Genomic DNA, 17603 nt, shown 5'->3' with positions numbered 1-17603 from the left:
CGCCCGTTTCACTGGAGCAGCCTCTGCACGAGCGGACAGCCCTAGAATAAACCCGTGCTTAGGACACGGGCTGGTCTGCACACACATGTTAAGTGGATGCTGCGTTGCTCAAAGGATTCAGAAACAAAACCTGGGCCGCGAGGGGAAGCGTGAGCTGTTCCACAGAGGCAAGATCAGGAGATCATCCCAAAGGCCAGCTCTCGCTTGAGGGAGAAGGCAGGTGCCTGGTGAACAATGTGATCAATGGGGCAGAGTCTGGATAGAGGCCTGTCACTAGTGGTGGTCCCCAGGGGTCTGTGCTGGGTCAACATATTCATCAGTGACCTGGACAAAGGGACAGAGCGTCCCCGCAGCCAGTTCGCTGATGACACCAAGCCGGGAGGAGCGGCCGATGCACCAGCAGGCCGTGCTGCCATCCAGCGAGGGCTGGGCAGGCTGGAGAGCTGGGCCCAGGGGAGCCTCATGGAGTTCAACCAGAGCCAGTGCAGGGTCCTGCCCCTGGGGAGGAACAGCCCCCCGCACCAGCACAGCCTGGGGGGGACCTGCTGGAGAGCGGCTCTGCTGAGAAGGCCCTGGGGGTGCTGGGGGGCAGCGAGGTGACCCTGAGCCAGCACCGGGCCCTTGGGGCCAAGGGGGCCAGCGGTGCCCTGGGGGGCATGGAAAGGAGCGTGGCCAGCAGGGAGAGGGAGGTTCTCCTGCCCCTCTGCTCTGCCCCAGTGGGGCCACACCTGCAGGGCTGCGGCCAGTTCTGGGCCCCCAGTTCCAGAAGGGCAGGGAGCTGCTGGAGCAAGGCCAGCGCAGAGCTGCCAAGGGGATCAGGGGCTGGAGCATCTCCCTTGTGAGGAAAGGCTGAGGGACCTGGGCTTGTTCAGCCTGGAGAAGAGAAGGCTGAGGGGGGATCTCATCAATGCCTATAAATATCTGAAGGGTGGGTGTCAGGGGGATGGGGCCGGACCCTTTTCAGTGGTGCCCAACGCCAGGCCAAGGGGCCACGGGCACAAGCTGGAACACGGGAAGTTCCACCTGAACATGAGGACAAACCCCTTCCCTGTGCGGGTGCCAGAGCAGGGGCACAGGCTGCCCAGAGAGGCTGTGGGGTCCCTTCCCTGGAGACATTCACCCCCCGCCTGGACGCGGCCCTGTGCCCCTGCTCTGGGGGTGCCTGCTCCAGCAGGGGGTGGGACGGGGTGAGCTCCAGAGGACCCTTCCAACCCCTGCCAGTCTGGGATTCTGTGGACAGCCCACCACGAGAGCACCACTCCTGTCTCCTCCTGGCACAGCTGCTGTCCCCGTGACACCCACGCGAAGCCCCAGCTTTCCCTACCTGTGAGGTGGCTGCTCTCTAACCTGCATTATGCACCTTTCGTCTGACAGTTTTCCAGCCTGTGTAAAGGGAAATCTGCAGCAGCTCCGGCCGGGAAAGGAGCCAGCAGCTGGCCAACGGCCGGAGCGTGACCATCCATGAGGAGAGGCTGCAGCTGAGGGGGAAGGCAGGATGATAAACTGGGAGAGCTCTGGGCCAAGTCCAGAGGGGACTGCAGAAAGGAAAAACACAAAACAAAGTGTTTAGGAAGGCAAACTTCATACTTTTCCCCCAAAAAAACCTGCTAATTCACAGAGCCTATTACTAAGTGGGATCAGCAGGAAGAATGATCTGTAGTGAGGAAGTGACAGGACTACTCAAGAAGCTCAACAGATGCCCCTGAGGGAACGAAGGGACTCCAGCAGAAGCCCACAGGACCAAAGAACTGCTGCCCACCCCTTCGCCCACAGGAGTCCAGCCAGGAACGATACATTATTTGGAAAATACAGGAGATGTGCTGAAATTTTCAGGCAAGTTGTGACGTGGCAAAACACTGGTTGGGGTTTTGCCGTAATCTAGCACGCGGTGGCGTAAATAGATGGTACAAAACAACGTGATACCAGTGCAAGTTTCATGAAACTTTTTATTCAACAAGTATTTCATTATGATTCTGCCAAGATGATCAAATGAACAGCAAGGCATAAAAAACATGAAATCGTTAAGAGATTTTATTCTAATAGCTTTAATTACAGTGCTTGTTTGTCAAAATGAAAACTGAAAACAAGTATACAAAACAGTTGATTACTAACTGTGTATTGAAAGCAATAGAGGTTTCCACAACACTAAATAAACCAGTTCTGATAGTTCCTCAAGTTAAAGTTTAACAGCTCCAGCTTCTTCAGTGTTTATCAAAATACAAAAGAAAAGTAAAAGAGGTCTTTTTTTTCTGATGGCAAATCTGAACCTTGCAGTATGAGGGATGCCAAGGGTTTTCACACATATACAGATATGGGATTGTTCCAAAATGGGATTGAATACTTCTAGAGTGGAATGACTCTCCAAACTCTCATGCTTTTTTTCTCTAGACACTATACATCGATGTTTGGTGTTTTTCATGATAATTCTTACTTAACGTACAGTACTTTCTGCCTATAGAGCTTAGGACTAGTCCAGGCTGTGCTTTCTGTGGAAAGGTTTGCCTTCTGGAGTGGTTTACACACAAGAAAAGTACAAAACACTTTGGACAGATATGACAGGCTAAAAATGTGACTTCTGGCAATTATCCGAGTTTAACGGAAGCAATAAATCCCACCTGAACCAAAAGCCAGAAGTTTAGCATGAGTCTGCAAAGCTCATCTAAACCAGGTCCGGCAAATCTTTTAACGAATATGAACCAATATGAGCGCAAATTGTGAGCTACAGAAAGAGCCAGAGATCTGTTATCCGTTCCTCACGGACCAGAGATGTACATGATCTGTTCTTTAACTGGATGAAGCTAATTGGGTGTCAATCATCGCTTCACCGTTTCGAAAGAATCAAAAAGTCACCACGGTAGAGCTAGAGCAGCAGAAGCGATGTCGAACATTTGTACGTTGAAGTGTTTTTACTTTTCCTTGACTATTTAAAAAAATACAGGATTCAGGTTAAAAACCAACCACCAAAATGGATCTCACAGAGCTCACAACCCAACCGAGATACTATTCAGCTCTACTGCACAAGGACCACTGGCAACCCTTATGTTAACCCACTTAAATCCCTTCCAAGTACTAAATAGTGAGTTGATTCTTTACAATAAAAAAAGCTGAGTAATATTGCATAGGAGTACCAGAAACTGCCTCATTGGAAACAAAAACTATTTACATTAAATAAGAAACCTAACTGTTTTCAGGCTTGTATTTGCCACATTTACAGCATGATGCAATATATACTGTGACAAAAAGAAATGAAAACAGCTTCCGGCACTCAATACCACAAAGTAGCACAGTTTGCCACATTAGAGTAAAGCGAAGGGCGAACAGGAGGAAATAAGAGGGAGGGGTGGAAAAAGAGGGAAGAGGAAGGTTTACGGTTTCATTTCTGGTTTCGGAGCTGATTGGACAACCAGTCCAGTCCTTCATAGAGACCGTCTCCGCTAGTGGCACAGGTCGCCTGGATATACCAGTTCCTGTGACGAAGAGAATGCAGTCCAAGTTTGTCTGTGATTTCTGCTGCATTCATCGCGTTCGGCAGGTCCTGAGGAAGGAAGAAGAGTCATTTTCCCCTCTACTCGCTGAGAAGAAACACCCGCCTCCCTCAACCGTTTTTGATAGTCACCTTTAAAGCCATTAAATGAAAGTTAAGAGCTCTTAGAGCTTCTCTTTCAGAAAAGCTCAGTGGATTTCACCTATATTCAAGCTATTTCCCCTCCACTGACAGAAGTCTCAAAGGTTTAACACCACGATCAAAAGCACCTATTATGGAATATTTTCCTTCAGAAAACAGAAGTGAGACAGCTGACATTCTGATCGAGTTATCAAGCCCCTCGCTGTTGACCCAAAACTGCTTAGAATTCAAGGTCTGTTTCATTCACTTTCCACTCAGGAAATGTTTTCTGCGACTGCAGTAATGATTTAAGATCAATTTTTATGACGGATTAGTACTCCACTTAGTACTGCTTCTGTTTATAGCCCACCCTTCCTGCTCCTAGGCAAGACTCATGGCTTCTTTACCCTTCACAACTGAGCCCGTGCAATCGATGAAGCAGGATGCTAGTCCTTCTCTAAGTTTACTAGTCACATTTAAGACCATCAACACTTGGGTTTAAGCTACCACGGCCTTTACAAGCAATAAGAGGCAGAACTCCCAGCTCGCTTTGTGGTCTGGAAGAGTACAGCTCACAGGTCATCAAGAGCACATTAAAAGTCAGCCCAGTGCTTCCACCAATGCCAGCAGCGCCCTGAAACACCCTAAACCTGAAGAATTCAGGGAGGTTCTGGCATTCTGCCCTTCCTCTCGCTTTGGAGGAAGCCTGGGCAGGTGCTGGACTTGAGCCAAGCCAACCCTTAAAAAAAAAAATCAAACTGGCAGAATTCTTCCCTAAAACTGAGAATACAAGAACTTTTATTAACCCAGACTGTTTATAAGGTTGCTCCTTTCAGATGAGAACAGGGTAACTGAATCTACGGGTTTGTCGTCTTTAACAAAACTGAAAGGACATTTCCTGAGAGCTCATCGATTATTGCACTGAAAACACAAACGTGACGTTCAAGATCTGGTGCTCTCAAGTATGTTGTATGTTTTCAAGAGTTCTTACAGAAGGACATCTTTCTTGGGCGTACCTGTTTGTTAGCAAACACTAGTAAAACAGCATCTCTAAGCTCATCTTCTGCCAACATTCTCATAAGCTCTTCTCTGGCCTCATTCACCCGTTCTCTGTCATTACTGTCAACCACAAAAATCAGACCTAGAAATAAGCAAACCATCAGATTAAGCATACAGCAGGAGTTATTTACAAATGATCATTACTTCTGGAGGTCAGAACTAAGCCTTGAAGAGAAAATAATGCAAAACATTTCAGCATATATCAGAAAAATAGTTTTCTTACTACTCTAACCTCATGTCTGAAAAAGCCTCTTCTTGCTGAAAGCCAGTGTTAGTTTGCACTTGCGTTTTTGGAACTTGTGCACTTCATCTACATAACCACTTGGTATTTTCCAGTGAGTAGCAACGCTTGAAATCCCATGACAGGACTCAAATGCACGCACATTATAAAGGCACAGCAGTGGAAAAAGTGACAAACTCTTAGTTCACAGGGCTGTTAGAGCTTGTAGTGAAGACTCTGCTTTGAAGTGAAGGCAGAGAGCTGTGACGCTCACAGAACAGCAAAATTCTGAACTTGCTCCAAGTCAGATGGACAAGGAAGACTGGTTTCTAGACTTCTTCCCATCCCTCTTTGAACCTGCACTCGCTTAACAGAAGAGCCAAAGCAGCATAAACATACACGAGATCATCGTAGTAAGGACAAAAAACCCCCGAACAACTTTTTAGATGCTGGAAACCTGTGATTTAAGCGTTCAGACTCACCTTGTGTGTTCTGGAAATAATGGCGCCAGAGTGGTCTGATCTTATCCTGACCGCCTACATCCCAGACTGTGAAGCTAATGTTCTTGTATTCTACCGTTTCCACATTGAAACCTGAAATAGAAATCGTGGCAAAAAAATCTCAGTTAAACATAGTTAGCCCTGGACCTAGTCTATTTACCAAGACACACTCAGGATGTCATTACTAAAAAAGTTATCTTAAAATTGAAATCTACTCTAAGTAAGCAGAATCCTTCACTGGAGCCCTCAAAGCAGACAAACACGGGTTCTCTGGAACTCCTGCTCCCACCCCCACCTCGGCCAAAGTAACAAACAGCATCTGTAATTGCTACCTGAGCAGCTACAAAATGCAGAGCAAACTACGTTGCATAAAAAAACCCAAGCAAACCCTGAGCTGTAAGGACTGCAAATAAGCTATGTCTCTGATCACACTCTTCTCACAGTCACCCTCCAAAAAAATGTCACCCTCTGCTTCTCAGTCTAATCCCCCTGATGCCACAACACACTCAGGGAGGGTCGACTGCCCTTCCCTGGCCTGTACGGGTTGTTCAGAAATTACTAAAGAGAGGGAATGGAGTGAGATAGACATGTAATCTCCTCCCATGCCAGATAATCTGGCTGTGCCATCTTCATACCACGGTTTTAACAAATGTTTGTTCTGACAGTCAAGCGAGGGCACAGCACTAAGTCACTTAAATCAACAGAGCGGCAGCTGAGATAAGATAACGTTGCAAACAATAAGACCCAAAACTCAAAGCAAGCAGTTATAAAAATGTAAAAGTCTTACCTATAGTAGGAATAGTAGTTACTATTTCACCAAGTTTAAGTTTGTACAAAATCGTAGTCTTTCCCGCAGCATCCAGACCAACCATTAGAATACGCATTTCTTTTTTGCCAAAAAGGCCTTTGAAGAGGTTAGCAAAAATATTTCCCATGCTTGCGATATGTTCTCACTGGCCAGTGAAGTCTAGAGGAAAAAGATCACAGTATCACTCTTGAGTTACCAATGGCTGCGTTCTGACCAGGGCATAATCAGCCACAAAAAAAAAAGTATCAGTAATCTAGATTCTTTAAACACCCCCAGCCACCACCATACATTGTTTTTCCCCATATTGAAGCGATACAAAGAAGAACAGATACGCCAAAAATTTACTCCTTATAAAAAGGCATTGCTCCGAGTGCTTTAAATCTTTCAAATATTCTTTCAGAGATTTCAGTATTTAATGCTGTTCTTAAACTTCTGTTTTCATGCTTTCAATGCAACCGACCGCTTCAGGTACTTTGGCCCCTGTTGTTATGGGATAATTTATCTGCACCCTAAAGTGTCACCATAAACCACACTGTTTCGAATTGGCCTGCAGTTAAAAAAAAAAATGTTTTAAATGTCTGCTAATATCTTTGCTGCTTAACACACCAAGAGTCAGTCCTTCTTTTGCAAAGGAAACTCAGAACACAGCTTGGATTCTCTCCTACTCAAAACAGCTTCCTTCCTCTCAAACCCTAAGGAAATGGCCTGTGAATACAAGGTAAACACAAAGCAGTAGTTTGCCTTCATTAACATTGGAGACCTTTTCTAGGAAGCAAATCGATGCTTACTAAAACTTAACTATTGAAAATTAATAGCCACATTAAAAGAGACAGGCTTAGAAATGAATGCTGCTTCTTTCACTGCAAACAATTCTGCTTGGACACTCAGAAGCAATTAACATCACCAGGAGCTTCCTTCTTGGGACATGGAGAAACTACCTCCCCCCTCCAGCCCTCACAGACGCTCCCCTGTGCCCTTGGGACAGGATCTACCCCACCCCGACTTCTCCACTCCTTCCACAGATTTCTTCCCCCCTTCCCAAACTTACTACTACTACATGGTTTACAGTGAGTTTGAAATCACCAAGAGTTTATTCTGTTCACACAGGACATGATAAAAGCAGCCCGAAAGCTTTCTAGTGGGGTGTAGATGAGGATGTTACAGGGCGATAGCGACAATTCACACCTCTGCTGCTGCTTTGTCTAGAAGCTGTCATATCAGTTTGAAAAGACTGAGCCCAACTGAAAATAGAAGGTTAAGACAGTAGGAGCACATCCAGCCAAGACACATAACATTCAAAGGATGGATTTCCTGTAAACCAGGTGACACATTTTAGAGCACAATATGAAGTCAGAATCATTCCTTGCAGATATTCTGTATTTCATGATGAAGCCATACGCTTGAAGCAAAATTCTCACGGGAAATAGACTTTACAGAGTATCTATTTAAAACAATTCAAAAAGATTTGACCCAAAAAGTGCACCACAGAACAGAAACCATGTCCCGCTCTGTTTCGCTCTACACTAGGGACGTACAAAGCCTGGCTTCCTCACTCAACACTGCCACAGGTCCAAGCAGTTCTGCCCTTCTCAGGAAGCTTTGCTGGATACAAATTTTAACCCAAAAGTCAGGCGCTGTAACATTAACTAAGTCACGTGTCTTAGCACAGGCAGCTCCACAGTGAAGTTCAGAGTCCACTCCAGAGTTCCTGAATGACATCAATCACCACTTCAACTTGCTGAAGTAGCTCAAGTCAAAGATTCGTTTATTTTATATGACTGAAGCTCAATGGGATCGAAACTTTAAAACTAAGCTCATCTGTAAGCCAGACAGGGCAGCCTGGGGATTAAAACCAAACATAAGGTTTAAAAGTTCTATTATTCCACCATTTCCTTCATATTTCTGTAACACAACCATGAACATTCAATTCCCACTTGAATATATGAAAGCTGTATAAACAGGAAAGTTAATTAGGAAGTAGAGAAAACAGTTTTGCTAGTCCCTATTTATCCAAATCACTCACACAGCAGGAAATCTCACCCCCCAGCCCACAAACAGCAGCTCTTACTGGGCTGGAAGGGAGGGAGGCTATAAAAATTCCCTTTGTCCGCCTGCTCGTGCTACCTCTATCTTCTACTTCATCTGAAAAGCAATAGTCAGGGTTGAACTGTAACCTTTTACCAGAGCTCTTGCAACCCTCTAAAGTGTGTAAGGACTTTTGTAGCCAAAGAACCTTACAAGCCCTGCAAAAGAATCTATTTCTTTTGTTTCTGCATGTTTAAAAGCCTAACAGGTTATGAAATGCTTGGATCAGTAGCAGTAATGAGGTAACACAGCAAAACCGTAGTGTTTACATCCACAACATCTTTCTGCACCCTAGAGAAGTCGCAGTCTGAACAAGTTGCTTACGCTTGGCACTAACAGCAGTGAATCCTGTCAGATCCTTGTTTTTCTGGCAGCTATTTCCAGGTCAAGTCTGACCCCCCACCACTATAGCTACTTTTGTACCACCCATCCTCCCTATTTTTACTTTCTATGAAGCATAAGAAGACACACTTAAGCACTTATCTTCCTCTTCCTTCTTGTTCTCTTCCACATTCCTACTATCCAAACCACGTCCGTAACTTATTTGGTACTTCAGGGTAGGTGACCTTGCAGAAAGTCTGATTTACTTTTATAGGCAGTAAAGTGTAGTTTACAGCCCACCCGTGCAAAACAAGCATGTTTAGATGTTGACTAGGAAGTAGCCAAATCATTGCTGTCTAAAAGAGAAATACCGGGAGAAATGCATCTGCAGAACTCCCACAAACCATTGTGGGTCCCACAGCGACTTGTTGGATGCTGCTGGGGCAAAAGAGAGGGTCTCCATCTTCACCATCCTCGGGACCATCCTCTGACCAGCAGCTACAATCACCTTCATCAGTTGCCACAGAAAAGGAAATCGTACTCCCATTGTTTTGTGTATTACATTCCTCTCCTTACACTGTCCCTGCCGGTATTTCGTTACTTTCTATTATCTAAGGCAAAGCACCTCAAGTTCCTTCCTCACTACCAACAAAATCCTCACCCAAACCATCATCAGAACTGTGAGCAGCCATCAGGTCTCTGCTTTTTAGGCCATTCGTGCTGTCAAACAGCATAGACACCGCCACAGTAGAAACTGCCCTGACACTTTAGAGCTGCTTCCCATTAATACAACTCAGCTGAGGGATCAGGCGATTACTTCCAGAGTACTTCAGAGCCGAATCTGCTTGCTTTAAGTCTCATTTCAGTCCATTAGTTGGACCATGAGAACTAACATACACAGCCTGAAAACACAAGGAAATTTAAGACCCTTTTGGGTTAACCAAGCAATCCTGTCGCTTTTCAGGCATCTTCAACGTTCGCAATTTATATCAAGACTTGCCAAGATATTGCCTATATTCTATACTGAAGCTTAACTTTCTCTTTTCTTCAACTGTTGTCGGTAATTGCTACACTGGCCATTTTAGAAGCACGAGTTCAACAAAATGCCTGAAAACATAAAACACCATGGCTTGCCAGTGGCTTGTAGTGCTTCAGCACATCTTCGAAAGAGGTATCTATGGGCTAGGCAGTAAGATTTGTATATGAAAAGGAACAATTTGAATAAACAGCACAGACTATTTTTGCAGAGCCTAGTGTGCACGTTCCCTCAGCGTGACTTTGACTTCCGCTTCTAGAAATGGAAGCTTGCCACCCCTCAACAAACCCAGATCACCCCAAAACTGAACTGTGTGACTCTCATTTCTCCCTGCTCATCGAAGCCCTGAAGCACACCTTAACGTCCCACCTCAAGATCCTCACAGCAGCAAAAACCTGTTAGGCAGGTTCAGGTAAGATATAATATACCATTGGTAAACAGTGAGAAAGACAGTCACTGGATAATACTGTAGTTCTGTTTCAGGAAATAAGGTATTTTCAGCAGCCTGTTTTCTAGGAAGTGATACTTTCAGATAAGCAATTAGAACAGGCAGCCTTTTTCAGAAAGGCTCAGACTAATGAGTTAAAAATGAGTGAGTGTCTGTAATAGCAGGCAGCCCCGTGCCTGTTAAAGCAATACAGCCCCCGAGTAACTCCAATTTGCTTTTATTAACTTTAAGTGGTTAGAATAAGAGCTCTGAGGAACATCTCAAGGCCAGAGATCATTCAACACTTAATCTTCTGCAGCATTTTATATTTCATCATGCGTTAATGCATTTTAATGTCATTTAATTCAGGCGGTTTATCTTGAGAAGCAAAATACACTTCTGGACCTCCAAACTTCTTGGATGAGCTGTTAGTTAACAAGCCATCCTACAGAAGTAGGACCAGAAGGGCATGCAGTACATCAGAGAAAGTATATTGCACCTCTGGAAAAGTTCTTTTTGACCACATAGACATTAAACTTCACCGAGCCAGGAGTTGTGGCAAACACCACAGTTTCATTCAGGTTTACACCATTTCTTTAAGCATACTGTAGCAGAGAAAACAAGAGGCTAAGAGAGGATGCAAATATGAAGTATTTAGTCAAATTATGCCTGCAGTATAGAAATACACTTATTTCACCTCTACGTACCAGCACTTACCACGTAAGGTTACCACAGTGAAAAAATAACACTCAAAACTTTAAGTGGCATAACCAAACTCGCTGGGCACAATCATTTTGGTAATCTGTTCTCTATATCCAAAAAGCACTGGCAGCGACGAAGATCAGTCAAGAAAAGCTTAATTTTATCCCTGCTCTGCACAGCACACTGACATAACTGAGGTACAGAGGGTATTTGTTGTCTCTGGGAACTACTATGTCTCCCTAGGACGTTCGTATCTTGTCCCTTTCAAGGAGACACAAACATGGTGTCGCCACCAATGACATAGTGCATTACACAGTTACAATCAGTCAAAATATTAATGTTGAAGCACAAGTTAAAACCCTTAACAGTTACAGGCTTACCAAAAAGCTTTTTCCTAATAGCTTTCCTGCACCTTGTTCTATTTGCATAGACACCTCCACAAAGTAAGACTGATGTGCTTAGGAAATACAAGTGATTTACTACCAAAAGCACGTCTCCATTTAAAGGAAAGTCTACTTGACATTGGCCTAAGCATTAACTCCACCTCTAATGGAATTAGAAAAAAAACAAACCTATAATTCCTAACCTGGTATTAACACACTAGTTGTACACAGGAAAACAAAAATTGACCAATTTATTATTTAATAGAAATAACGATCTGAAATCCAGTCAGTTATTAGTTGGCCTGTGTCATGTTTCTACTTTATAGCATTCTAGAAGTTTTTTAATTAACATGTGAAAAGAAGCAAAATATTCATACAAAAGATCAAAGCCATGTGTAAACAAGAGGTGAGAAAGCTTTTTAAAAAAAAAAACACTCAAGTTCAACAGCTGTTACTGGTGTTACATGCAAGAACAACTGGCAAATAATTTGAAGTGTAAATCCAACCTGGCAGCTTGTTCTTCACAACATAAAGCATGATTTAGAAGAGAATGTGAGAAGTGATCCAACAAGAATAGAACACTGCTAATATCTAGGATGAATCTAGGGCCACAGCATTTCACACGACTGCTCAGCAGGCACAGTCAGTTAAGCACAGCTGCATTCTTTTGAACTTGAAGTAACTTCTTTACAGATTAAGTCTTCTGTTACAGCAAATTTTGAAAAACACTCCTGATCAAAACACTTTCTATATACACAGCGTGGCCCAATACACAACTAATTCCACTACAGTTACATTCAACTATTTTTAGAAGTTGTTTACTGGCCTTCCACATCTGATAACCTGAGTGAAAGATGACTGCTTATCAACTGGAGCCCTTTAACTCTGGGGCCTTAACACTGGAATTTAGCTTAAATAATTTTGATTTGAGTTACCCAAGACTTTAGATCACACTAACATCACTAGGCATAGACTACGCACAAAACTTAGGAGCAGCTAAGGAGTAGGCCAGGTGCTTTCTTCATTAGGGGATTATCTTGGACTTAAATGCCATCATAACAAAGGCCACTTGGAGAACCTCTTCTCAGAGCTCTTCATTAATGTAAGTCCCCACCCCTTTACAGTTGTACCCATTAAAACTAGGGGAGTGTTTACTGTGGAGATCAACACCTACCACTGCTGAAGTTTTCCCCGCTTTGCATTGGAGGTGCTTCTGCCAAGCATGAGATAGAAAAGGCGTCCTAAATGATCATAACCTTGTTATTTGTCTTTTAGGAAAGCTTAAAGGAAAGATACCAGCACTGAAGCGTCACATGAAATAAAAGTTATGTATCTTTAACTGTACTTGCATCTGAAGAGGCACAATTGGATTTGGCCACCAAAGGCTTGCAGTGACCACCTGAAAAGCGCCCACATGCACACTGCACATTCAAGGCAGATGGAGGACAAGCCAACTGCAAGTGAGAAGCTAGGTGAAAGGAAAGCTAACACAGAGCTGCTCCTTACGCAGCACCGTTGTTCAACCTAAGTAGGTTGAACATCTTGCTGTCCATACACATTACCCAGATTGCACATTTTTCACATGCTCTAACATTCCCTTGAGAGCACCGGGCTCAGAGTGACAGGAAAATGGAAAATATTTCCACTTCCAAGATCAAAACAAGGGCAAAAGAGGGAAAATTTCCTTTGGGTCATGCCTATGTCTCAGACAAGAATTCACTCTTAAAACACTGGTCAGAATAAAAAAAGTCAGTATCAAGCAAAGAGGGCAGGCTGTTTGACTTGATACTCAAAACCCAAACCAGAGTTATTCCCTTATCCTCACATTCAAGCAGGGGAGCAAGCTACTTCTGTTTCACAGCGAAATCTCAAACTATTTTAAGCAGTTACACACCACCATGCATAACAGCAGCATGCAAACCAACACATTGGAAAAACACATCTCTGGTCTGAAAATATTTTATTTAAAGGATAGGTTGACAGGTGGAAAAAGAACAGAAGGAGTCACTGTTCGTGCTTTTAGATAAAGCTCATCCATCACCTCCCCGCAGATTGCCTGTAGCTGCTCAGGAAATAAAGCTGTGCCGACAGTGTAGTTGTGACACCCAAGTTTGGGCTTTGCCCTCACATTCACCTATCAAATGGCGGATATACTGCTGTGAGAACTGGTTATTACAACGCATTTCTTTTCAGGTAAGTGTCACACAGGGGCTTTTTTTTTTTTTTTTGAGGCTGAGCTATTCACGAGATTCAAATCTTAAATTTTAAGGCCAATATCCTGTTATTCATTCCCAGTAACTGGGCAGTAAGTCAACATTTACACTCATAATAGAAACAGCAAGAACTCACGTGAGAGCTTCGGTAATGAAACTGGCTTTTGGTTTAAGGAAAACGTCAAAGCAGAGCCTGCGCAGCTAGTCATTAGACAGGAGATCAGCGTATGAATAAGAGCTATATTGGACATGAGAATTTTATTAGAATTGAAACATCAGCAGAAGTAGTACCATAGTCCTTCAATGTTTCCATGTGTTAGAAACAAGAAATAAAATTGGATACTCACAAGCAGAAAGAAAAAATGCTGAATAACACAGAAAAACAGCTGCTGTAGTAGGAAGCTGATTATAAACTTCTTTACTCATCAGTTAGAGAAAGGGAATAATGGCCGAGGACAGTGCTAGCGCTAATACAAATTCTATAGCATTCCAGTAGCAAAACTTTGAAGAGATTTCTAAAAAAAGAATCAGAACTATTCCTTTTCAGAAAAAGTTAACTTTGGTTCACCAAATTTATCCACTGTAAGGCAATCTAGATGCTCTTGAAATTCATTACAATTCTTGGTTCAAAGTCCATCTTTACACTTCTCAGCAGCTTTGACTTCTAAAGCCATCTCTTATTTTTAAAGAAAGGTGGTTCTCTGAACTTCACCACTGCAAATTCAGCTGGTATCTTGGGTTGTGAGCTTTTCCTCCTTCCACCAATTAATGTAATCAATAGTTTATCAGATAATTGTGCCTCAGCGAGATGTATAAATGCTATTGCTTAAAGCACATTTTCAAACAGGTGTAACTGAAGCACAATACAGTTTGGTGAATTATAAAGACTAGAATCCAGCCCTCTACTCCCACACATACTTTCTTTGTCATGAAAAGCTGTGACTGGTCCTGCCCCCGACTTGGTCAGCATGACTAACACACAGAGGAAACTACATGCACCAAGCAAAAATGCACCACTCCTGCCCAGTCCATTTTCAGATTCCAACTGTATTTCACAACTAGGTAATCTCAAAAATTCAGCCAAAGCCTCCAACGACTAAGGACTGATTTAAGCTCAGGTGTTTGCCTTCTAACACGACCCAGCAACTATTATGTATACCACAGACTACGGCAGCAGCAAAGGCTGTTCTGAGCAGAGATGACATCTGCTTCAACCATTTTCACTCCTGATGCTCTACCATGGTAAAGGCGTCAATAAAGTTGGCAAAGCAATTGAGTTTAAGAGGTTCAAGTGAGGCAAGTTTCCTCACCCTTTCACCCAGCGTAATTACTACAACAGGGAAAGCAGTCCAACAGGGTTCTCGAGCACTGCAGACACGTTTTTAACAGAGGAAGTCAGTGGCACCATACCAGCCCCGCAAACTTTCCTTTCAGAGAACCCCTTTCTGTAGCTGTAAGGTTGCAAGTACTAATACTGACAGCTTGATTATAAAACCCCTGAACAAAAGCCAAGAAGAAATCCTCAGTTCAGCTACAGTTCCTTTTTTCTACAGAAGTGCTCCAAATCAGTAGCAAAAATAGTAATAACAATACCGCACGACCTTGGACAATTTACTTTGACTCAACTTCTTTGCCTGAAAAATAAGGTTAATAGAATATCCTGCGAAGGGGCGTTATAAGTCTTGCCGCTTGCAAAACAAAGTTCAAAGTATTATATAAATAGTTTGCATTTTAGTTTTTGACAAAGCTACATTTCAAAATAAGACCTCTGGATAAAACTCTAATCAACCTGTGGAATTTGGTTTGGCAAGAGCCTAGCAGCAAAAGCAACAAGGTCAATGTCAAACACAACGTTTCGGCAGCTTTACGACCCAGCAGAGTTTTAGCCACGCTCTGCCGGGGGAAATGGACTCCTCCATGAAAAGGTTCGCATAGCTGGCCTCTCACTTTATCAGACAGAGGTTATCGGCCCAAAGTATCATGTTAAATACTCAGAGAAACAGGATATAGTATTTTCACACACAATATAATATCCTCCCACCGGGGGCTGCTATGCCAAGGAAAACTGATCTCTTAGACCATAAACCCCAAGCCGTGGATGGCAAACAGTTTGCTCCAGGCTAAAGCTCAACTTCCTACCACCACCCCCTCAGCCCAGCAGAAAGCCCTACTCAGCAGTCAAGGGCTTACAAGAAAATAACCTCTCTCCTGTAAGTTTCAGCCAAGCCTCGTTTCCCCTACCGGGCTATCAGATCTCCGAGATCCACTAGGGTGAGGATTTTCGAGGAGGGATAAAACGAGGAAATACATCTCTGCTCAGACCCGTTCACGGGCGGGGCAGAGGCCGGAATGAGCGAGTTTGGGGAAGGGAGGAGAAGCCCATTCCGCCGCATCCCGTCCAGTTCCCCCGGTAGGGGGAGCGGCGCCGGGCCTTGTGCAGCTGCCGGGGAGCTGGAGCGGTTCCCCACCCCGCGGCCGTGCCCACGCCCCCCCAGCAGGGAAACGAAAGGCCTGCCACCCCCCGCGGGCCCAGCCACCCAGCCCCAGCGGCGTGAGGGGCGGATGGGGCAGCGCCCCAAGCCAGGCCCGCCGCTCCCCAAGGCCGAGGCTGCGGCCTGGCAGCGGCTTCCTTCCTCCCGCCGGCAGCCTCCGAGCGAGGGCGGTGGCGAGGGGGGTCAGAGAAGGACGGACGGAACGAAGCGGCCCCCATCGCCCGGGGCCCGCCGCCCGCTCCCCTCAGCGTCAAGGCCGCGGCGCCTTACGCCCGCCCGCGGGGCCGCCGCCTCCCCCGGCGGCCTCAGGGGGATGGGATGTGGCGGGGGAAGGGGCCGAAGGGAAGGAAGGGGAAGGTGTGTGTGAACCCACCGGCGTCGGCTGCTGCCCCGGGCAGAGTGTCTGGCTGTCCTCGGTCCGTCCCGCTCGGAGCCGGCTCCCCCGCGCCTCACGGCCGCTCTCCGCCCAGCCACACAAGATGGCGGCGCTCGGCAGCCACGTCAGTGCCAGCCCCGCGCGCTGCACCATGGGTAACCGAGGAGGGCAGCGGCGGTGGGCGGGGTTAAGCGGGGTGGACGGGGCTACGGCAGTGAGCCGCAAGGGTGGACCAGCGAGGGGGCGGACCTCGCAGCGTGGCCACGCCCACACTCGGGCCACGCCCACCCAGGCCGCTGCAGCCCTCCCAGCCGCCTCGTGACCGGATGCGGTGCGGGCCTCGGGGTGCGCGGGTGCGGTGTGCAGCGGCCGTCGTCCGTCGTGCTTCGTCGTGCTTCGTCGTGCTTCGTCGTGCTTCGTCGTGCTTCGTCGTGCTTCGTCGTGCTTCGTCGTGCTTCGTCGTGCTTCGTGCTCGGTGCGGCGTTGTTCCGTGCTGGGCCGGGCAAAGACCTGTGCTGGGGTCTTTAACGTGCAACGCAGCATGGCCCCACGCTTTGCCCCACTTGCCTCTTAGGGCTCGATTCGTGCACATGACACAAGCCAGCAGTGTGCGCTCGCTGCCCAGACTCCCAACCGTGCCCTGGGCGGCATCCCCAGCAGGGCGGGCAGCAGGGCAAGGGAGGGGGTCCTGCCCCTCTGCCCCACTCTGTGAGACCCCCCTGCAGCGCCGCCTCCAGCTTGGGGCTCCTCAGCACGGGACAGACACGGGGCTGCTGGAGCGAGGCCAGAGGGGGCACAGAAATGCTCCGGGGGCTGGAGCCCCTCTGCTGCGAGAGCTGGGGTTGTGCAGCCAGGGGAAGGGAAGCTACGGGGAGACCTTATTGCGGCCTCCCAGTGCTTAAAGGGGGCTGTCGGAAGGGTGGGGGCAACCTCTTTAGCAAGGCCTGCTGTGACAGGCCAAGGGGTGATGGTTTTAAACTGAAGGAGGGCAGATTTAGACTGGATATAAGGAAAAACTTGCTTACAGTGAGGGTGGTGAAACCCTTGCCCAGGTTGCCCAGAGAGGTGGCCGATGCCCCATCCCTGGAAACACCCAAGGCCAGGCTGTCCGGGGCTCTGAGCAACCTGATGTGGTTGCAGATGTCCCTGCTCATGGCAGGGGGCTGGACGGGATGGCCTCAAAAGGTCCCTTCCAACCCAAACTGTTCTATGATTCTATAACATTAGATACTGATAGATACAGTTTAGATTGGATATTAGGAAAATTGTCTTTACTGAGGTAGTGGTCAGGCCCTGGCACAGGCTGCCCAGAGAGGTGGGGGAGTCACCATCCCTGGAGGTGTTCAGAAACCGTGTAGACGTGGCACTTCAGGGCAT

General features: G+C 46.1%; 1 protein-coding gene across 2 annotated transcripts; it reads right to left on the bottom strand.

Moving 5' to 3' along the window:
• Positions 1–1920: 1920 nt before the first annotated feature.
• ARF1 (ARF GTPase 1) lies at positions 1921–16409 on the bottom strand. 2 transcript variants are annotated; one of them, XM_075082151.1, is made up of 5 exons: positions 16224–16409; positions 6171–6350; positions 5366–5476; positions 4621–4745; positions 1921–3535 (listed from the first exon to the last, which is right to left on the bottom strand). In XM_075082151.1, exons 2-5 carry the CDS (start codon positions 6316–6318, stop codon positions 3374–3376), a joined length of 546 nt encoding a protein of 181 aa, XP_074938252.1. In that variant the 5' UTR covers positions 6319–6350; positions 16224–16409; the 3' UTR covers positions 1921–3373. The 2 variants fall into 2 exon arrangements, with proteins under 2 accessions (XP_074938252.1, XP_074938253.1); XM_075082152.1 differs by lacking the exon at positions 16224–16409 and adding an exon at positions 15600–15880.
• Between the last annotated feature and the right edge of the window lie 1194 nt (positions 16410–17603).

The sequence above is a fragment of the Phalacrocorax aristotelis genome, chromosome 2 (assembly GCF_949628215.1).
Source record: "Phalacrocorax aristotelis chromosome 2, bGulAri2.1, whole genome shotgun sequence".
Classification (NCBI taxonomy): Eukaryota; Metazoa; Chordata; class Aves; order Suliformes; family Phalacrocoracidae; genus Phalacrocorax; species Phalacrocorax aristotelis.
This window is presented reverse-complemented; position numbering and strand designations above follow the sequence as displayed.

What these genes read in the sequence shown, in the direction of transcription:
- ARF1 (XM_075082151.1), bottom strand. Translation starts at nt 6,318, where the DNA reads ATGGGAAATATTTTTGCTAACCTCTTCAAAGGCCTTTTTGGCAAAAAA. An exon ending in TTATTTCCAGAACACACAAG is followed by an intron (nt 4,746 to 5,365) that starts GTGAGTCTGAAC and finishes GCTTATTTCTAG; the next exon opens with GTCTGATTTTTGTGGTTGAC. An exon ending in TAGTGTTTGCTAACAAACAG is followed by an intron (nt 3,536 to 4,620) that starts GTACGCCCAAGA and finishes TTCCTTCCTCAG; the next exon opens with GACCTGCCGAACGCGATGAA.